This window comes from Xenopus tropicalis, chromosome 9 (assembly GCF_000004195.4).
Source record: "Xenopus tropicalis strain Nigerian chromosome 9, UCB_Xtro_10.0, whole genome shotgun sequence".
In the NCBI taxonomy this organism is placed as follows: domain Eukaryota; kingdom Metazoa; phylum Chordata; class Amphibia; order Anura; family Pipidae; genus Xenopus; species Xenopus tropicalis.
This window is the reverse complement of record NC_030685.2, coordinates 43471346-43494803: the sequence shown is the minus strand read 5'-3', so window position 1 is coordinate 43494803 and position 23458 is coordinate 43471346. Positions and strand designations below refer to the sequence as shown.

Genomic DNA, 23458 nt, shown 5'->3' with positions numbered 1-23458 from the left:
TTATCTATTGGTGTTATGATTCTCTGATATATACATTTGAATAAGCTGTATTTTGTTCTCTAGGCAATTATTCACAAAATAGCAGAGTTAATGAGTGTAACTGATCACACACAAAATGCTTTAATTAATGAAGAGTTGGTGGAGTGGAAGCACAGACAGCAGATAGCATGTATTGGAGGCCCACCTAATGCTTGTCTCGATCAGCTGCAGAGCTGGTAAGTTTTTTGGGTTTTTTTTCTCTTTCTTCCTTAACTTTTAAAAAAAAGTATGTTGTGTTTGTAATTTTTTTTTTTTGCAGAGTGTACCAGTTTATTGCAGTGTTTCAAGCTCCCACAATACATAGCACAGTTTTAATTTTGTCCTATGCAAAATTCACTGCCCCTACAATACAATTATAAACCCCAGCTATATAGATTAACAGGTTCCTAGCAGTAATACAAAATTAGCCCACAGTGTTCCTGTAATATTAAAGGATATGTAAAGCCTACATTTGCCTACAATGTATATCAGTTGGACACATCCCCCCCACCCAAATGGCATCATGTGTACTGCATATATCCCCTCCCCTTGCCAGCACCATCGCATTTTCCTAAAGCAAATAGCAGCTTTCACCCGGTGGCCATTTTTCCTCTGATACATAATCAGATACATTTAAATCTGCAAACAGCATACACACACAGACCCTTATTCAGCATACATTTAATCTAGAATACAGGCTCACACAGGCACAACTGTCTCTGATAAAAGTTCTGCTTTATTTGAGCTAAGCTCAGGAGAGTTGGTTGGGAGAAAAAAAATTAAAGCAGATAGCTAGAGCTGAGTTTCTATGGGAACCAGCAATGCCATCTATTCACTGGTTGCTACTGGGGGGCTTGTTTGGTAATCTGAGTTTAGAACAACTGAGCATGCCCACAAGCCAACAGCTAAAGCAGATTCCTGAGGGAAGGGCCGACGTGGGTTACAGGAAGAGAAGAAAATCTAAGTGATCAAGGGGATGTTGCAGCCTTACTATTAACCTCTGGACAACCAGAGTGGCAGGTATTGAAAGATTTCCAAGAGGCTGTTCACTGATTACATTTTTGTGTTTGGGGTTTACATGTCCTTTAAAGGTTTTGTTTTTTTTTTTTACATCTAAGTTAACTTTTAGTATGATGTAGAGCAGTGATCCCCAACCAGTGACTCAAGAACAACATGTTGCTTGCCAACCCTTTGGATGTTGCTCCAAGTGACCTCAAAGCAGGTGCTTATTTTTGAAATTCTGGTTAGGAGACAAGCTTTGATTGCATAAAAACCCAGTGTAATGCCAAACAGAGTCTTCTGTAGGCCTCCAGTCAACATCGGGGCTATTAAATAGCCAATTATAGCTCTCATTGGCACCTCCAGGAACTTTTTTCATGCTTGTGTTGCAAGGTTGGGGATCCCTGATGTAGAGAGTAATATTCAGAGACAGTTTGCAGTTGGTCTTCATTTTTAATTTGTAGTATTTTAATTATTTTATATACAGTTCAGGAACTCTCCAGTTTAGAGTTTCAGCAGTTATTTTGTTTCTAGTGTCTAAGTTACCTTAGCAACCAGGGAGTGGTTTCGATAAGAATATATTGTTATATATTTAGGAGAGTGACTGAATAGAAAAGAAAGTTTTGAAAAGTAACAATAATGATAAAACTGTAGCCTCACAGACCAATTTAAAAACAGCAAAGAGTTAGAAGATGAAGACAAATGAATAAAAAAAAACTGTAACAAATAAATAATGAAAATCAATTGAAAAGTTTCTTAGAATAGGTCATTCTATAACATACTAAAAGTTAGGTTTAATTTTTCAAACGTTTTTTCTGATTTGTAGGTTTGCCATATGTTGCATTTCTTTGTAGTTACCCTCAGTTTGAGGTAGGTGGGGTTTGATTAGATGCATCTGTACACACAGCATTAATAGAACCACTGGGGCTACAGTGGAGCTTGCTCTTGTAGTTGGTGCACTTTAAGTGATTGTTCTTGAAGTGGGGGCTCTGTAAGCGGAGTTATAAACACAGGAGTTACACACTATGGGAGTTTAAAACAAGGTACAAAATTTGTATTTATGCCAAGTCTTTTTTTCCCCTAGTTTTGCTTAACTGTTTCTGTAACTGGGAGAATAAGTGGAAGCAAGATGAAGGTCTGACACAGTGCACAGTCTGCCACATGTATGCAGTTTTAGAACAACAGTTCCATAGTGCTTACCTCTGTCATGGATGTGAACGAATTGCCATTTTAGAGGCTTGCGTTAGAGCCCTAGAGGAACAAGTTGCAATTATGCATTTGATTGACAATCTTGAGAGGAGTCTCTTGCTCACTGAGCAGGGTTAGCGGGGTCAGATAGTTTGAGGGAAAGGGAACAGCGAAAGGATGATGAGGCAGTAAGCTGGGCGACATTTAGAAAATCTATTTTGGGGATGCACAAACCCTGTCAACAGGTTTGCCAGATTTTGTGAAGAAGATGGAAGCGTGAACTCTGGACTGGCAGTTCTAGATGGGGCTGTTTCTTAAGTAGTGGTGGGGAGGAGAGTAGAGCTACGCCTAAACAGATTGTGGTTATAGGGGATTCAATTATTAGGAAAGTCGACAGGGTAATCTGTTGTCCGGATCGTTTGTTGTCTTCCTGGTGCCAGGGTTCAGCATGTGGTTGATCGGGTTGACAAACTATTGGGTGGGGTTGGGCATGACCCAACTGTCTTGGTACATATTGGCACTAATGACAAAATCAGTGGTAGGTGGAGGACCTTAAAGAGTAAGTTCAGGGATCTAGGTTTAGGATTAAGGAAAGGTCCTTCAATGTCATTTTTTCGGAAGTTTTGCCGATGCCACATGCAAGTTTAGGTAGACAACGGGAGCTAAATGCATAGCTAAAGTTTTGGTGTAGGCAGGAAGGGTTTGGGTTCCTAGAGCACTGGCCTGACTTTTCTTTGGGGTTCAATCTATATAGCCGTGATGGATTGCACCTCAAGGGAATGGGGTCCGCTGTGCTAGGAGCAGCTCTCTCTTATGGTGGTCTTTACTTCTCTCATACTCCCTGCATTACTGGCCGTGGGGGAGGGGTAGGCAATCTTCTCTCCCCTCATTGCCGTTTTAAACTAATCCCTATGCCTCCTATTTTCAGGTTTTCTTATTTTGAGGTGCATGCAGTTTAGCTGTTCCACTCTTTCTGTGCAGGTGGCAGTTGTTTACAGACCTCGTTCTTCAAAATCTTTGGCTACATTCCTCTCTGACATTGAATCCTGGCTCTCTTTTTTTCTATGCTCTGACACCCCTGCAATTTTTTTAGGCGATTACAATTGCCATATAGATGACCCCTCTCAGTCCTCGCCATCTCGATTTCTCCATCTAACCACCTCTTTTGATCTCCAGCAGTGGACTAATACAGCTAACCACAAGGATGGTCATTTCCTAGATCTGATTTTTCCAAAAATCTAGATCTATCTGCATTTAACAGTGAGCCTTTTCCTCTTTCAGATCATCATCTTCTCTCTTTTTCTATCTCGTACGCATCTCAAACTGACACTACTCGGTTCTCATTCTCCTGGACCTTTCCTCTGCTGACCATTCTGTCCTTATGCAAATTCTGTGGGTCGGGATCAAGCTACATCCTGGTTTTCTACTTATCTTTCTAACCACTTCTTCTCTGTTGCTCTTGCTAACAAATCCTCTACCCCGGTTCAGCTTAATGTGGGGTTGCCTCAGGTCTCTGTGCTTAGGGCTGATTCACTAAAGTGCGTTAAAAATTTTATCGCGTCGAAATATTTGTGACTTAACACACGATTCACTATAAGCATACTTGCGTTAATTTACGCGCGATACTGCATGTGATATTTTAGTCGCGAAGACTATTTTTGTGCGGTATTTGACGGTACATTCCCTAATCAACGCCCGCGTTTAGTCGCCGCATATAGTCGCCGTGTATAAATAGAAGCCGCATATAAATAGTCGCATATAAATAGTGCATATAAACAGTAGCATGTAAATGGTAGCATATAAATAGTAGCTGCATATAAATAGCAAGCCTTTGCAACAAATAGCCTTTGGTTCCTACTTACTTAACTTGTATGTAATGTATGTATGGCACGCCTACTATTATGTGTGTAACTTATGTCCTCAAAGCTGTGGAGTACAACAACAAATTAGGCCAGTAAATGGGGGGGGGGGGGGCATTTAAGAAATATTTTACCAAATACTTAGGTTTACTAAAGTGGCTTAAATTTAGTGGCACATTTTAGACACAGAATAAATGCAAAATAGGTTATGGCCAGTTTATTAAAGGGGGACAAATATAATATTGCAATTTGATTGGCAGTTATCACAATTGCAAGAAAATATGCTACGTACTAATTAACGCAAGCTTTACTATTCAGCAAAATGGCCTAAAGACAAAATTGTTGCCAGAATATTTGCCAAAATTTAACCCATATAGCATATTATTATTATTTATTTAGAAAGCACCAACATATTCCGCAGCGCTGTAATGCTGTTACTGATAAATGTAAGAGTGGAGGAGAAACTACATGAAAGTATAGAATACCATATGAATGAAGGCAAAATAATTACTCTGTTCAAAAGTACAAAAATAACAACTTTTATTCTAACTATAAAATTTTTAAAAAATGTTCAAAATTTAAAAAATTAAAACTTAGGCCTTGATTTCCCCCACATCCTGCTGCAGCTGGGCCAACTGGGCCTTGATGGTGTCCAGATCCTCCTGCATTAACCGAAGTGTGGGGTCAGTCCACCCAGGTGTTGTTTGGGTCCCCACATCTTCGGTCTGTCGTGAGGGTCCCTCGTCTGCAGGAGGACCTGGTGCCCAGTCTTCGGCCTTGGGAGAGTCCAGGGCCTGGGGAGAGAACTCCAGGGCCGGGGAAGAGTTGTCCAAGGCCTGGGGTGTGTCCGGTGGTTTAGCCGGGGGGGACCTCTGCAGCCGGGGGGGCCTCTGGAGCTTGGGGGGCCTCTGGAGCTTGGGGGGCCTCTGGAGCTTGGGGTGCCTCTGGAGCTTGGGGTGCCTCTGGAGCCTCTGCAGCCAGGGGGGCCTGGGGTTGATGAGGCGCTACATCCAGCTGAAGTTCTGTGAGATAGTATTGCAAGATGTTATTTAAATATATTATACATATATATATATATACATTCATACACAGAGGGCCAGCATCATAAATAACGGGGCCCCTCACAACAACATTTTTTGGGCCCCCCTCCTCCAACGCCCCCAATGGCCCCTCCCCCTGTGAACCCTCACATCAATACAAAGGACACACAGACATTGTTAGCCAGGGCCCCCTAAAACATTTGTGGTCCGGAAAGCTGCCATACTAAGTAAATTCTGTTTTTCTGCCCCAATGTCCTGCTGAGGGTACCATATCTAATAATAATATATATATAAATATATAGAAAATAATCATCTGTGGCCAGCACACCCTTCAATGTTTCATCAAAAATGTTTTATTTTAAATATATTGTTGAAACCAACGTTTCGGTCCTTATTAGGACCTTTCTCAAGGATCCTTGAGAAAGGTCCTAATAAGGACCGAAACGTTGGTTTTAACAATATATTTAAAATAAAAATTTTTTTGATGAAACATTGAAGGGTGTGCTGGCCACAGATGATTATTTTCTATACAGACATAATTTTGGCTAGCACCCCGCAGAACATTGAGCCTTGGAGTGTGGACACCATTTGGATTGATATATAAATATATATATATATATATATATATATATATATATATAATATATATATATATATATATATATATATATATATATATATATATATATATATATATATATATATATATATTTAATGTATTCTTTAAAACCCTAATAAAGTACAATAATTACCTTCCGCTATTTCAGCAATTAAATCTGGACTCCTGCGCTTAATATCCGACCATATCTGCTGGAGAAGTCTGAGGTCCATTTGGAGGGCAAAACGATGTTCCAACTTCCGCATCAGCCTGCGGAGGATTGCCCTCTTCATTTCATGGACCCCTACGATCCCCAGCGGCTGCCTGTCGCGCAGGAGGTAGCGGCAGATATAGCGCCTCTCCATTGTTTGGAGCTCTGATACCCCAGGCATGTTGGCTCTATGTGTAGGCTCTGAGACAAAATGGCCGCAAGTCGCGCCTATCACGAGATTCCAACGACGTCATGTCGCGACCAAATAGTCGCCAAAATATAACTTGTAATGTATTTGTGCAAATATTTGCCTTTATAGTAGCTAATATTATGGCGACTAAATATTCGCGACAAAATATGCGCCGCTATAGTACCATAATAATGCCATTATTTTAGTAAAATTACAGTATTAAAAATTACCATTTCCCTGCAAACTGGAGACTGCATAACTCTAGGGTCAACACATACTTGAATAAATAACACTGCTAAGTCCATATTTTATTGCCAAAAGCTCATTAACTGTACTTTTCTATAATTACCACCTGCCTCAAGTAGGTGTTAATTTTTGCATAGACTAATGCGATATTTAGCGTGTCTAAGTGTTTGTGAATCATGCGTTAGTATTCATTTCTGCACGCAAATTAACGCATGCGATGTGCGGCTTAACGCACGCAGTAATACTGTTTTGAATCATGCACTTTAGTGAATCAACCCTCTTATTTCTTCTTTTGGTCTTAAATATCGCTTATATACAGATTACATCCAGATATATTTAGACACCCCTGCACCTAGCAAAAACAGAGCTCATGATATCCCGCCCAAACATAGCCCTTCTCCTCATTTCACCATTACTATTGACGGCATGACCATTAACCCTGCTAATTCTGCACGCTGCCTTGGGGTTATCTTTGACCAGTCACGCTCCTTCTCTAACCATATTAATTCACAATATTGCCAAGATACGCCACATTCTTTTACAAGTAACAGCTAAAACACTAATCCATGCCCTTATCCTTTCCCGCTTAGATTACTGCAATCTCCTACTAACAGGCCTCCCAGACTCCCACCTCTCTCTCCTGCAATCAATTTTAAACTCTGCTGCCAGGATCCTCCTGCTCTCTCCTAAGAGGGAACCTGCTCAACCTCACTTAAGCGCTCTAGCATGGCTGTCTATTAAGCAAAGGATAGAATACAAAATCCTTCTAATAACATTCAAAGCCCTTCACTCCTCTGCTCTTCACTACAATTCTTCACTGGTCTCCTTGCACGTTCCTGGTCGTCTCCTCTGCTCCTCTCAGAGGATGTGGAATCCCTTTGAGTAGATATTTCAGCAGGAAAATTATCATTGGTGTATGCTATAAAACCACCCCCTATAAGTGAGGTGGATGAGGCCCAGCTACTATTGCAAATGGAGGAGGCTTTTTGGAGAGTAGTAGTCAGCACCAAGCCTTGTGATTAGTTAAAAGTAGTGCAGGTTCCCCAATGGCCACTTTCCATCGGCATATCCTGATACAGAAGAATAGGAACAGCACCTCTTGTCTTTGTAGATTAAAATGCCTTTATTGCAAAGTTTTTTGTGGCAAACAAAAGCAGCAACGTTTCAGGTCACATAAGACCTTTTATCTTGCCCCAAAAAACTTTGCAATAAAGGCATTTTAATCTACAAAGACAAGAGGTGCTGTTCCTGTTCTTCTGTAAATGGTCTGGACTGGAGTAATGGCTACGTCTGAAAAAGCTAGTAGGTTTGTAAATATGCGAAAGTTCAAAAAACTACTAGGAATGATTCTGTTTTGGATGCCGTGATATCTAATCATACTGGTGAGCATTTGGTGAACAGTGATCATAACACGGTCTCCTTTGAGATTATGCTGCAGAGACAGTTCTATAAGGGAGTAACTCACACTCAATTTTGGACATGCAGACTTTGCCAGTATAAGGGCATCTCTGCAATGTTTCAACTGGGAAAAGTTTTTCACAGGGTTAAACACAGAAGGAAAATTTAAATATCTTTAGAACATTGCTTAGCAAGTATGCAGGTCAGTATATTCCCCTTGTAAGTAAGGGAAGGCATTGCAAAGCAAAATCTTTATGGCTGAATAAAAGGGTTAGTGTTGAGGTTGGTAAGAAAAGAAAGACATGCTCTTAAAGCATTCAAAATAGCTAGGACAGCAGAAACTTTCATCAGGTACAAGGAAGCAAATAAATCATGCAAAAAAAGCTATCAGGCAAGCTAAAATAGAGATGGAAAGGGGTATTGCAGCTAGGAGTAAAAGCATACCTCCCAACATTTGAAAAATGAAAAGAGGGACAAAAATATTTAGCGGGAGCAGCGCGCCAAATTTTTTGACCACGCCCACTTTGTGTGGCCACGCCCCAATTGCCACTCCCCATTTAAAAAAAAAAATACTCCTTTTATATAGTTGAAATGGCGGGATCAGACGCAAATGTACTATACCCTCATACTGTACTACCTATATGGGAAAACCATATAGCAACTCCTACATATCATCTCCTACATAAAATACAAATATAGAGAGAAGGCAGTGAGTTATAAGTGAGTTCTAACTATCTACCAGTTTTGCCCCCCCATACACAGTAGCCCCCCCATACACAGTAGCCCCCCCACACAGTGTCCCCCATACACATTAGCCCCCCCCCATACACAGTAGCCCCCCCACACAGTGTCCCCCATACATATTAGCGCCCCCCCATACACAGTAGCCCCCCCACACAGTGTCCCCCATACACATTAGCCCCCCCATACACAGTAGCCCCCCCCCATACAGAGTAGCCCCCCCATACACAGGTTCCCCACCCATACAGAGTAGCCCCCCCATACACAGTAGCCCCCCCCCCATACAATGCCCCCCCATACAGAGTAGCCCCCCCCAACAGTGTCCCCCCATACACATTAGCCCCCCCCATACACAGGTGCCCCCCATACATGCTGCCGATGCTGCAGCTTCTTCTTCAGAGTCCCCTCTCTATATGCGGCTCCTTGTTCGGCAGAGCCAGGCCTTTTATAAGGTTGCGCCCGTGCGTGTGTGTGTGTGTGTGTGACGTCAATACGCACGGGCGCAACCTCATAAAAGGACCTGGCTCCACAGAACAAGGAGCCGCATATAGAGAGGAGCCGCTGGGGGAACGCCTGACTGCAGCCAGCGCGTCCCGCTGTCGGGATAGTTACATGAATGTCCCGCATTACGGAAATGCGGGACAGTGGGACGCGCTGCCAAAACCGGGACTGTCCCGCGGAAAGCGGGACAGTTGGGCGGTATGGTAAAAGGAATGCAAAATTATTTTTTAAATAAGTAAATAGTAAAAAAAAATGAAGCAAGAAGGGGTGGGAACCTTATTTTCACAGGGGGGTCAGTTGGTTGATGTGAACAGGGAAAAACAGGAAATTTCCTTTCATACTTACTGTAAATGTATTTTCCTGGCCACTCTTCATGTCAGCAATACTATAGGTATTTACCCCGTCCTCATACCCTGGTCAGCTCTGTCCCTCCCTGATTAAATCAATAAATGGACCACAATCTCTTCACCAACCTGTCTAATAATTTAGTCCAGGGTTCGCTGACACGAAGAGTGGCCAGGAAAAGAAATTTAAGGTAAGTATAAATTGAAATTTCCTGTTTCCTGGGCACTTTATGTCAGCAATACTATGGGATATACCCAAGCAATAAAACAAGAGGGAGGGAACAACAGATTTAATCAACAGCAACGGACCGCAAAACTGAGGAAACAAAATTAAGGTGAGAAGGTTTCTTCACATTTAAACGGTAGAATTTAAAAGAGACATTTTATATAAAGTTCATATTCAGTTATAATATTCATACTCCCTCAAAATGTGAAAATGATGCAGAAAAAATGTTTTGAAAGCATTTTACCTCCTAAAACTGTCATTATAGAGATGCATAGATAACCTCTCAAGTCAGAAGCCAGAGTGAAATGAAAGATGGGAGTGTCACTTCAGTTTCCCACAGGAAGTGGTCACAGCTGACAGGCTTTACTCAAGAGTAGCAGGGAAAACCAATCCCAATTTCCTCCTTCTGTGTCTCTCTGCATGTGCTGCTGCCAGGCGGTGGGGAGAGAGGTGCGATCATAGCAGGCAGGGGGCATGAGCAGACCGGGAATGGACTGCCTGTGACATCGCAAAGCCACGCCCACTCTATGCATATTCACTGCACTTTAAGGAGCTGCTGCTCTGTTACTGAAAGAGATCAGGGCCGGCAGCTCCCAGCCACATACTGAAGAGTCTAAACCAGAAGCTTGTTAAAGGGGTGGGTAAAGCACGGTTTTCAAGCATTTATGGACATATTTGAACCCAGAAGTATTAAAATAAAAGTACTTACGTCTATTTTACATTATTATACATGGTTTAGTGCATTGTAAAAATTTATGATATATATCCCTTTTAAAGAACGTGCAAACATACGACCATGCTGCAGTATCGCATATCACTGATTCTGGGACATCTGCCTCCGCCACCCATGAGGTGACTACAGCCCTCGTTGAGTGAGCTTTAAGCCTTGCTGGTGCTTGCTTGCCCCGGAGACTATAGGCTTTTGACGCCTCTTGCAAAGTCTCAAAAGGGGACTCAGAGAGGACCTTTAGCACCAGAGGTAGGTCCCAGGCCGGAGACAGACCTTTCTTAGGTGGACGAATCTTAATCAAGGCTGAGAGGAATCTCTTAACCAGCGGATCCTCTGCCCATTTAATCTCCTTCATGGCTGAGAGAGCTGCTACATGAACTTTTATAGCAACCTTTTATCCAACCCCTCCTGCAGGAAATCCAAAACCTGCGACAATAGGTGGAAACATGGGATTTGCTCTTTTAGACTGCCAGAGCTGAAATCTCTCCCAAACTTTATAGTTAACAGTTGAGGTGGAGCAATTCCTTGCTTTTAGCAATGTAGCCATCACTGCCTGAGACAACCCTAAGGCTATAAGCCTTTTGCGGTCAGTCTCCAGGCCATCAGAGACAGCGACTGGCTCCGGATGAGCAACTGGCCCCTGAGTAAATAACCCTTCCACTAACGACAAGCTCTTTAGCAGTGGAAACCATGGGCGACGAGACCAGTGTGGAGCCACCAAGACTACATCCACCTTTTCTTGGATAATGTTTAGAAGTACTTGGAAGAGGAGAGGAATTGGTGGGAAAATATATGCCATCCGAAACTTCTAAGGCTGGAGCAATGCATCCTTACCATGAGCCAGTGGGCTGCTTCTTCTTGAGAAAAAGGCCAGAAGCTGGGTATTCTCTGGTGTTGCCATGAGGTCCACCTCCGGCAGCCCCCATCTCTCCATCAGCCTTGCGAAACACCTTCAGATGTAGCTTCCACTCGTGGTACATTAACCGCCGTCAGATGGTCTAGATTCCTCTCCGTAAGATTTCTTTTTCACTAGATTCCTCTCTGCCCAGCTCAATATTGAAAGTCTGGTGCAAAGGCTTTCAGTGCTTGAAACACTGCTCGTAGCTCCAGAATGTTTGCCTGCGTGCTCCAGATGGGCTCCCCAACCTTTGGAGGATGCGTCCGTGGAAAGCACCTCCAATTCTATTGGAACAAGGGGAAAACCTCTGGCCAAATTGAGTGGATTTCGCCACCATTGAGCTGGGGGGACAGCAAAATCTGTTGTTTCCAATTCTTGGCCCAACGATCACAATGAGCTAGAAAGTAATGCTGCGCCTCTCGCATATGGAATCTGGCCCATCTGGTCATCGGAATGGAGGCTGCAAACTTGCCTTGCTGAAACTGACTCTTGATGACAGAAGTCAGCCACTTCCTTCTATCAAACATTCCACCTTCCGCTAAGGCAGTCTGACAACGCTCTCCACCGTATTGAACTGGGCTCCTAAATAGACCAGAGACTGGGACGGTTGCCACTGGCTTTTTTTCCTAGTTGACTAGCCAGCCGTGAGACAGTAGAAAAGAGATAGCTATCTCTTTGTGAGCTAAAAGGATCTACGGTGATTTGGCAGACAGAAGAATGTTGTCCAGGTAGTGCCAAATGGCTAAGAGTTGTTTTCTTAACTCGGCTACCAGTGTGACCAGGACCTTGGTGAAGGTCCATGGAGAAGTTGAAAGGCCGAACAGGAGAGCCTAAAACTGGAAGTTTCGTGACCAATTGCAAAGCATAGAAAATGTTGCTGTTCTTTCGCTATCGGAACATGAAGGTAGGTGTCCTTCAAGTCGATTGACAATAGTCAGTCCCCCATCTAAACTGCTGATATGATGGTGTTTATTGACTCTATCAGTACCCCTGCATGGTTCACTGCTCAGATTCATTGTTTAAAATGTAATCCCGTGTTGTTCACACCTTTCTATGCCTACATTGTTCACCCTCTGCTTGTTCACACCTCCGGCTTAGGCTGTAGGACCCACATTGTTCACCTGTTCTCACATCAGCCAGACTGTAGGAGCAGTAGAAACCCACAAATAAACCCTATACACTATAAAAAATACATATACTGAGGTGGTACTGCAATCAAAAAGTGTTTTAATATATAGTTATTGTGCAGCCAGCATTGTGTCACTGTATGCTGCCTGTGTATACCATACTCTGCCTGCCCTATGCTGCCTGCGTGTGCCATAGACACAGGCAGCATAGGGCAGACAGAGTATGGCACCTGCAGGGTAGGGCAGGCAGTGTTTGGCACATACAGGCAGCATAGGGCAGGTAGAGTATGGTGCACACAGGCAGCATAGGGAAGGCAGAGTATGACATACAGGCAGCATAGGGCAGGCAGAGTATAGCACACACAGGCAGGGTAGGAAAGGCAGAGTATGGCATGTTTTTGCTGTACTACCACCATTAATATGGGTATGGTCGTGTGATAACAATGGTGTGGTTTCAAGCAGGTGTGGTTTAAAAAAGGGGAGTGGTCAAAACTGAATTCCATTTTCGGCCCTCCACCACATAGCACGGAAAAATTCTGGCCCTCGGTACCACAGAAGTTTGACAGCGCTGCTCTAAGGCCTTTTGGCGATTGTTAAAAACTCTATGCAGTATCCTCTTCTCACTACCATTGATCTGAAATTGAGTGTTCCCAAATTCGATAAAACTTTGACAGCCTGGCTCCGACTCGGGAGTCCATCGACTGATTGTCAGGAGGACTTCTTATAGGTAGGGGAAGACTTGATCTTACCTCCCCTAAGGACTGTGGGCTGGCCACCTCTCCACGATTGCCTGGGGTTCTCCCTAAAAAAAATTCTAGAACTACTGGAAGGACCTCTGGCCTGACCTGACCCCTGAAAAAGACAACCTTTAAACGGTTGAACCCTTGATTTCTTCTTCTCCTGCTTTTGCCTACCGTGGCTTTAGAGATGACTTCCTCCATCTTTGGACCAAAGAAGCTTCCACCTACATATGACAAGTTGCAGAGGCTCAATTTTGAGACTGTATCTGCTCCCCAAGCTCTAAGCCAAAGGGCCCTCCTGGCTGAGACTGACATTGCCATGGATCTAGAGGCCAAATGGGTCAAATCTACTTCTGCCAAATCTACTTTTGCATAAATGCTACTGCCATTTTCAATTCTGCCAACCCAGTACTAATATCAGTGGTATCCATGCCATCTGCAATAGCTTTATCAATTCTATTGATTCTATCAGTTCATAAGGATACTGCTTTCGCCAGTGCCACTGCATGTTTACAAAATGCTCCAGATACTTGAGGCTTTCCGCAGGTCCGTCTCCACTCGCCTGTCCATAGGATCATTTAGGACAGATGAATCGTCAATTGGGAGTGTTGTCTTCTTCGACACATGAATACCTGTAGAGTCCACTGCAGGAGGAGCATCCCAATTCTTAGTATCCTGCTCCTTGAAGGGATACAACTTTGCAGACCTTGTGGCCAATGAAGTAAAAGATATCTCTTTGGCCACTTTACTCCATTTGGTAGATATTAACTCTGAAACCTCCACGATAAAGGGAAAAAATTCCTTTGGCTTTGAGAAAGAAGGTAGAACTTTAGACTTCTGAACTTCCAGAGAGCTTTCAACTCCCAAAATTAGCTTCACTGCCTTAATCAATGGACCTACCAAAGCTAGGTCAAAGGCTGCTGGTTCAACTTCCTTATCCTCCTCTTCCGACATGTCAGAGGCTGACCTCTCCAAGTTCCTTTTTTCCCCTGACGAAGAAGAAGCCGAGTCCTCCCTAGACACAGAGGCTCCTGATCAGCAGTTGAGCTACCGAACGTTGCATTGTCTAACAAAATGCCAAAACAGGATTTGCAGGACTTTTTTTCCCAGGCAGGGGAGCATTAAAACATCCTTCTCAGACATGAGATGCAGCGCTCAATCTCCTCTTCTTTCTTTGCACCAAATCTTCTGTCAGGAGGGTAAGCTAAAGGAAAGAAGAAGAAACAATTAATCTTTCCCGAAGAGAAAAGCAAGAGAGCAGAAAAGGGAGCGGAAAAAAACAAAAACCAAACATCAAGATTAAGATCACCAAAAAGAGGGACCTACCAAGCAAAGAGAGCAGCTGTAATGAGGCTGTAGGGCAACGACAAACCACTTCCTATCCTCCTGGGGCACAATAAAGGTAATGAATAGCAAGCATTACCAGCAAGCTCAAAGCAACAGCAGTTGCAGGAGAACAGTAGAGAAACAACCCCCCTCCCCCAGGCTAACTCCAGTACACAACCTGCAGAAAGAACTTCGCATTCAGGAACACGCCGCATAGCCAGTCACCAAAACCGATTTTTTGGCCTTTTAAAATTACCGCCGCACGCATAACGTCACCAAGAAGTGCCACCACAACCCTTAGGCGCAGCTGCGTGACGTCAGTGACACGCTCATCTCTCGGCGGTCATCTTGGAAAATGGCAAAGAGCGGTTAGATGCCCTAGAGAACTCTGCACTTCATCCAGAGTATTGACAGAAGAAGGGCTGCTGAACATGAGCCACTTCACCTTACCAGCCCCAGTAGCTACCTTTCAGGATACTAACCTGGGACAGCCTTTAACCAGGGACCCTGAGTCCCAGCTGAGGGGGGTTCACAAGACAGTTGCACTGAGTGAATAGCCCTCATCACAAAATGTCAGTATAATTCATGAGCGAGATATTTAATGACACCATGTAAGTGCTCCTCTCCATTCTTCTCTTGGATCCGGGTTTTACCTGTGGATTTTCATTTTTGTTTCAGTCCTGACTCATCCCAATGTCCCATGGGGGTTTCAGTTGGGTTACTCCCCTTGTATATTTATAACATGCTATAATATATTATATGAGGGGAGGGCATGGTCTAAATTGTAAGAGTGGAGTATTGTTCCCATATTTTTTGGAACCGTTCTTGTTTATCATTCAGAATGCTAGTTAATTTTTCGTTAACATACATCCAGTTGATCTTGTTCTTTAATTGTAGAATAGGCAAGAATGGGGATTTCTACGATCTAGGTATTGTTAATTTGGCTGCGGTAAAAATTTGGGATATCCACATCCTGGAATGTTTGTTTACGTTAGGGATTTTATTCCCCAGTAGTGCATGTTCTGGTGATTTAGTTAGATTTACACCTGTTACTGAGAATATCATTTCGTGGACCCTGGTCCAGAATCTTTGTACCCTGGAGCATTGCCACCATATATGATAGACCGTGCCTTCCCCTCTGCAATTTCTAAAACATTGGGAATTATACTGAGTATTTATTTTGTGAAGTGTGGCTGGGACCAAATACCACCTTAATAAAACTTTATAACCCGCAGGGAGGTGTTAATTGAGCTATGTGCCACCTGGTCCCATATTTCAAACCATTCGTTTTCATCTAATGGGTGATCCAGGTCCTTTTCCCAAGCTTTTACATACGGTAGCATAGGTGGGAGATAAGATTCAGATAGAACATTATAAAGTTTTGACAGCACCCCTTTGGAATATGGATATTTAGTACATATGGTTTCTAAATACGTAGAGGGTGGTGTGTTTGCTTCTTTAATTTGGATTTCAAATAGTGTTGTACCTGCATATATCTGAATAGTTCTCCAGGTGGGGGGGGGGGATGCAGTTGTTGAAATCGTTCCCATTTTAAGGGGCCAGAAATTCCATACATGTGTCTTAGTACTGTTAGACCTTTAGTCTTCCACCACCTAAAAGACCCTTGATCTAGTCCTGGGGGGAATTCCGGGTTTCCTAATATCGGAACAGCTGGATAGTGGGTTGAAAATAGTTTCGCTTTATGTTTTATCTTATCCCATATAGTTAGAGTTTGTTCCAGCATAGGGGTTAAACCATCTGGTCTATGTACATAAGGTAACCATAAAATTGCTGCCAGTTTTGCCAGGTTGGTGAGTGCTTCTTCCATAGTCACCTATTTTGGAGGAGGGTTGGCATATAGGAGCCGGATAGATAAAATATTTAGTTAGTTTGGGACTCCTAAGCCTCCCTTTTGTCTTGGTGCTTGCATTGTCGCTTTGCCGGGGAGGCTTAGTGTTCCAAATAAATTTCATAACCTGTCGTTGTAGTTTTTCAATATCTGAGTAATAGTACAGTACTTGTGGCAAAATAACCATTCTGACTGCGTGAATTCAACCTATCCAGAAAATATCCTGTTTTGTTCAGGTCTTTAATATAGTCGTTACCTTTTTCGACAGGGGGGGATAGTTGGTTTTGTATAAGTCTTGTATTTGTGGGGTTATTTTAACCCCTAGATATTTTAGGTACGTTGGTTGCCATTTAAAATCAAAGTTCAACTGGAGGAGCTTAATTTGTGGGAGTGGGAGGTTGAGGTTCATTGCATGGGTTTTGGTATAATTTTATCTTAAGTCTGCAAATTTATTAAATATATTGATCAAATTGGGTAATGAGGTGAGTGGTCTGGTCACTAGTAACAAAATGTTGTCTGCAAAGAGACATAGCTTGTGGTGGGCTGTATCTATGCTGATATTGTATCTATGTTGATATTGTTTGGGATGTGTGCTGCCAATGGTTCTAGGGCCAGTATGAACAGAATGGGGGATAGTGGGCAACCTTGTCTCGTGCCTCCTGATAAGGGGAAAGTATCTGTATAGTATGGGCCCCATCTAACGTAAGCTTGGGGGTGGTTGTACAATGCTTTGATTACATGTTGGAATTTTAGTTTGAACCCCCATTTGTCTAGTATGTAATGTAAATATGGCCATGAAACGGAGTGAAAGGATTTGCTTAAGTCAATAGATATTAGTAGCCCAGGTATAGCCTTGGATTGAATTGTATGTATGAAAGTCAATGCCCTTCTTATGTTATCTGATCCCTGACGTTTGGGGACAAATACTACTTGGTCCCTATCGATTACGGTAGGTAAGAATGTATTCAATCGCTCGGCAAGAATTTTTGATAGAATCTTTACATCTATATTCATAATTGAGATTGGTCTATAGTTGGCACAATTTAATGAATCTGTTTCCGGTTTTGGTATCGGAGTGACCTGGGCTGTGTCCATTATTTCATTTAGTGCTTTTGTTAGATAGGGTATCCGTAATTTAGCATATTTTTTATAATATAGGGCTGTAAAGCCGTCTGGGCCAGGTGCTTTTGATATTTTTAGTTGCTTTATCGCCTTTTGAACTTCCTCCTGAGTTATTTTGTTTTCCATTAAATTTGCTTGAGGTTCCGCCAAGTGTGGAAGACTTGCCGATTCTAGAAAACTATCTGCTTTTTCCCTGGGGAATGATTTTCCCGAGGAAAATAGCGATTTGTAAAATTAGCTAAACTCTTCTATTATTTTGCTTGGGTTTCCTGTAATCTCTCCTTGGGAGGTTCTAATTTTGTATAGGGCTGTATTTGGGGTTGGAGATTTTTTTAATTGCTTAATAATGTAATAATGTAGTAGGTTTATTACTTAATGAATAATATTTTTGGGACCTCCATTGTAATGTAGAGGCTGCTTTGACTGATAAGTGTAGATCTAGTTCTGTCCTTAATTTAGACAGCTGTGATTTGATTTGTGTTTTATGATTCAGTTGACCAAAAGTGGTTCCAGTTACTCGGTTAAAATCCTTTCCTGAGTAGCAAATATCACAGCCGTGATAAAAGCAACCCTGGAATTCAAAAGCAACATGTTTACCATTAATAAATGCATAACCATCCAAGAAATAATGGTCCACAGCTTTTTCACCACCATTTAAAGCATGCTGAATAGAAATGCCCTCTTTGTGAGCTGTGTACATCAGCCATTGTATTGCTGATGTGGAGAAACGCTTCTGATTTTTGTTGTAATTGTCAGGCGGTAAAATTGCAATGGTGTTTTTAGGTAAAAACTTTAATCTGTACATGGCCATACATACTGATGCCAACGTAGTATATTCAAAGGGGTCAATCTCATACGTAATTACAGTTGGCTCTTCATTCTCGTTTGAACTCTATTTTTTCACTGTTTTTGTCGTCCTATCAATTACGCTATCTCTATAGCAGGCACAGGCCTGTTTCAGGATTTTAACATCCTGAATGCAGTACTTTTTAAGCTCGTGTTGAAAATCAAACACCTTGTTTTGGTTTGCTTCATACCAGGCACAAGTCAGCCTTTTCGTCGGGCATCGTATATTCATAACCATAAAATTCTTTGGATGGCATGGCACCAATATATTTTTGATTTTCTGCGGTATTAAAGAAATGAGGAAAAAAACCTTTGCAATCCTGGAAGCCTAATGCTTTAGGTACTTTACTGAGCTTCATTGGTAGGAAATTAAGAGAGTCTATAAACCTGATACCTAAGTCAGTTACAGTTACACATAACAGTTTACCACCCTGAGCCAACAAATCTGTTTTAATGTGCACTTTCACCAGTTGCTGTACCACAAAATATGAATTATACCTGAGCTGTGAATGTAAAATTTTACCACTAAATTTCTTATCTATGAATGTGGTGACAAAATCACCCTTGAAACTCCCAATACTCATCACTGGTAAGTGGTAGAGCATATATATATATAATATATATATATATATATATATATATATATATATATATATAATTTAGCATATGAATGCCCGTTTCCTGCATGCATTCAAAATCATAAAAAATATATATTTCTATAGGGTCAGCCTCAGGCTTGATTCGTCTCATGTAGCAGACATGACCATCATACGTCTCTATGTTTGCGTAACAAACATTACATTTGAGACCTGGACATTTTGTGTGTTTTTCTCTAATGACATAATTGCTGCATGAATCACAAAACTTTTTAAGCCTACACTTTATTTTTCCAGCTGAGGCTAGATTTTTGTGTTTTAAGCACTCTTTTGAACGACAAAATGTGTGACAACTGGGGCATCGGGGTATTTCAGATAATACCTCAGTGCAATCACGTCTAAGACACGATTTGCAAAAGTAATGACAGGAGTGTTCATTTTTATGGTGGAATGGTGTGTGACAGTAGTCACAAAAATGTTCATAGCCGAGGAATGCACTAATTTTTTTAATTCCATAGTAGTGCTTACCCTTGTGGTATATAGAAATAACTTTATCTCTGCAGGGCCTGGTGTGTGGGAAAACACACCACTCTCCTTGGTTATGGTAGTATACCTTAATTGTAACATTCAGGTATTTTTCAAAAGCGGGTATATCACTAAAACTAACTAACCGGTATTCCCAAGGCTTTATGAATTGCACGCGCTCTTTCCAACAATACAGAGTCTGCTGTGTCTTTTTCTGCTAAAATTGCACAAATACTACCTGCTAGACACAGGTTATTATTTTCATTGTTTAAGTCAAAAAGCCAATGTCTTTTCTTAGCTATAATAAGACTATAGGGTGTGGCCCTTACACGGCTTCGAGCTATTACTCCCCCGACTCAATTTTTGACAATCGACACGACTAGTCTTAATGTTCCATTTCCAAGAAGCTCAGCATTACTCTGTAATAATTTGGAAACATCATTCAAAAAGGATTCAGCATTTAAGCTGTCCTTGGATCAAGTCTCAACTGAATCAAATCATGATGCCCTATATCAGGCATCATACCATTTAATAAACCTTAGATAGCGCCGTGTACAGAATGAACAGCATCCTTAAGTGATGGCATTTTCTCTAAATTTACAAATCTGAAATGTTCATAATATTCAAGAACATTAAATTTGTTGCGTGATTTTTTGGAAACTATTAATCTGGTGAGTGTTGTATATGTGACTGCATTATTTCTTTAACAGGTACAGTAGATGAACTACCAGGCATTACTGTATCGGGATTAATTCTTTGGTTTACAGTTGAGGCTATTCTGGATGCAGAAACACTACAATAAAGTTTACAGTGCCGTATTTTATCTGGGGCTGTACGCCTTAATGATCTCAGCATTTTTATAGCTTTTTTTTACAGCCTAAAATCTGGATCTATATTTTACATTTTTTTTATTGTAGGTATCTAACACATTTAGTTTTTAAACCTTTACCAGTCATAGCTCTTAGACCACAACGAAACACATTGCTCACGGCAGTGTATCTAGTTTTTAGTTTTGATGCCATTGCAAACCTCATTCTCTCATCAGTCATTGATACTAAACATTGAAATTCATTCAACACTGAATCAATAATGGACCTTAAACCACAACAGAAACTACACTGGGCTAAAAGCCATGTTAATGTGTCATTGGCATGATTGCTTAGCTCTTTTGTACCTACACCATTACCAACCAATGAGTGTGCATCACCCACAATAGTTTGTGGTAAAAGTTCTACACCACGTCTAAATGTCTTATTTACATTGTAAATTTTCTCGCTCAATTCAGTAACTTTGGATAATAAATCATTCTTACATGGTAGACCCACTAAGGCTGTAACATCTACTATTATATTCTGCATAGTACCCTGTAACTTGTGCCAAAAATCAGTTTCGTGGGTGTACCGCATATACCAATTATCGTTATTAAAGGAACAGTAACATCAAAAAATGAAAGTGTATAAAAATAATTACGATATTATGTACTGTTGCCCTGTGCTGGTACAGCTAGTATGTTTGCCTCAGAACGACTACTATAGTTTATATAAACAAAGCTGCTGTGTAGCCATGGGGGCAGCCATTCAAAGGAGAAAAGGCACAGGCACATAGCAGATAACAGATAAAGCCCCATTATATTCTACAGAGCTTATCTATTATCTGCTATGTAACCTGTGCCTTTTTTCCAGGTTGAATGGCTGCCCCCATGGCTACACAGCAGCTTATTTATATTAGCTATAGTACTCTTACTCTAGCACAGGGATCCCCAACCTTTTATACCCCTGAGGCACATTCAAATGGAAAAGGTGTTGGGGAGCAACACAGGCATGGAAAATGTTCCTGGGGTGCCAATAAGAGCTATAATTGGCTATTTGTTAGCCCCTATATGGGCTGGTAGCCTATAGAGGTCTCTGTTTGGCTTTACACTGGGTTTTATGCAACCAAAACTTGCCCCAAAGCCAGAAATTCAAAAATGAGCACCTACTTTGAGGCCCCTGGGAGCAACATCCATGGGGTTGGAGAGCAACATGTTGCTCACGAACCACTGGTTGGGGATCACTGGTCTAGCAAATGCACAACTTTACCTGTGCAGGGTAACAGTACATTATATTTTAAATACTTTAAAATACACTTTAATTTTTGGCATTACTGTTCCTTTAAAGCTTTGCTTCTTAGCTGTTTTTTTCAATAATGCTATGTTAGTGTTTGCTATGGAATGGTCCAATCTTGGTTTTTTAGTTGTGACCTCTACTGGCATTGATACATGACTCACAGATCGCTTAACACTTGGGGGCTGATTTACTAACCCACGAATCCGACCCGAATTGGAAAAGTTCCGACTTGAAAACGAACATTTTGCGACTTTTTCGTATGTTTTGCGATTTTTTCGGCGTCTTTACGAATTTTTCGTTACCAATACGATTTTTGCGTAAAAACGCGAGTTTTTCGTAGCCTTTACGAAAGTTGCGTAAAATCTTGCAATTTTTCCGTAGCGTTAAAACTTACGCGAAAAGCGTAAGTTTTAACGCTACGAAAAAAGCGCAACTTTTTGCGCAAGTTTTAACGCTACGAAAAATCGCAAGATTTTACACAACTTTCGTAATGGCTACGAAAAACTCTTGTTTTTACGCAAAAATCGTATTGGTAACGAAAAATTTGTAAAGACGCCGAAAAAAATCGCAAAAAATACGAAAAAATTGCAGAATACCGATCTTTACGAAAAAAACGCAATCGGACTCATTTCGACCCGTTCGTGGTTTAGTAAATCAGCCCCTTGGTGTTCTACAAACATATAAGTTATCACTTTTTTGTTGCATAGATGCTTGTGTTGGTGCTTTGCTTACAGACTTACCAACAACTTTACTGCGACACAGTGCCGACGTCTGACTCTGTATCTTGACGTTTGCAAACGAGGATAATAGTGCTCTGGTGTCTTTAGATGATGATGTAGAAGCGGTTGTATGGCGCTTTCAGTACCTTATCAGGCAGGGTTTTTGTTAAGGGTAATTTTGTACCTGTATGAAATCAAAAGGGATCTTGTTATACACTAAATAAAAAATATGTAATACATAGTAAAGATTTAGAGATTATGTTTCGGCTTTTACTCACCAATCCCTAATGTGTTAGGTTGTATCACTATGTTTTCTACTGATGATAATGCTCTGTGTTGAACAATATTCTCATTATGATTATTTTTAGCAGTCAACAACTTAGCAGCACGTCTTCTTCCTAATGATAGTTTTGAGACTGTAGGATAAAAAACATGCTTACTTTTTTCATGCCGTGCAAAAATGTATTAGCTAACTCAAACCATCTATTTTTTCTGCTTACCGAAAACTGGTTTGTTGGATTGAGCTTCTAATGGTAAATGTATGTCTCCAGGATGTGTGGATTCGAATGATCTGTGCACATCAACAAGCACGTGAATCAGCTTTCTATGAGACGATTCGTGATTACCTAAACAGTTGAAAAATGAAATGAATGCTATAAGATAAAACTAGTAACATATATAAATACAAAACAAAGTAAAAAGCGTCCAATTATATTAATTCTTATTACTGCATAAAGCATAGGATTCATTTACATATATTATTACTACAATTCATACATAGAGTTTATTAATCTTTAGTAATGCTTAGTGTCTGACTGGTTTCATCCTGTCACAAAACAAGGATTAAAAACATTTGTGGCGTAGAAATCAACGTCATTTCCAGAATACATGTTGGAATTTGACCTTAGCAGACAGTGGTATTATGTGAACAAATCATTTATACTATAAACCATAAATAGCCCAATTTCCTCACTTTATCTACGAGATTATTTAAAACCATAACTGCTGTTTTAAAAAACAAAGCAAAAAAAAAAAAAATTTGGGTTATTAATTAGGCTTATACCTTAACAATTAATACTGTATAAACAAAGCTCTAATAATAACAACATTAAAGAAAAGAAAAGACACTAAAGAAAAACACTAAATTAAAAAATCATGTAAAACTACATTACAGGCACTATTAATAGTCTGACAATACTAACTGGGGCTGAGTAGATTTATCTTAGTATTTAGGTCAATAAATAAATTAATCAGTACTAAAAGAGACAGGACAAAACCGTTTTCAAGAACATGTTAGAATTATTTTACCTTAGTTA

The 23458-nt window shown here is 41.0% G+C and overlaps 1 protein-coding gene across 3 annotated transcripts in view; it reads left to right on the top strand.

The window, feature by feature from the left end:
• Positions 1 to 23458, top strand: part of stat1 (signal transducer and activator of transcription 1) — a 221586-nt gene that overhangs the window by 40003 nt on the left and 158125 nt on the right. For all 3 annotated transcript variants that reach the window (XM_012970596.3, XM_018097153.2, NM_001079467.1), the window contains 1 exon segment: positions 64 to 215. In XM_012970596.3, coding sequence (XP_012826050.2) covers positions 64 to 215 — 152 coding nt within the window.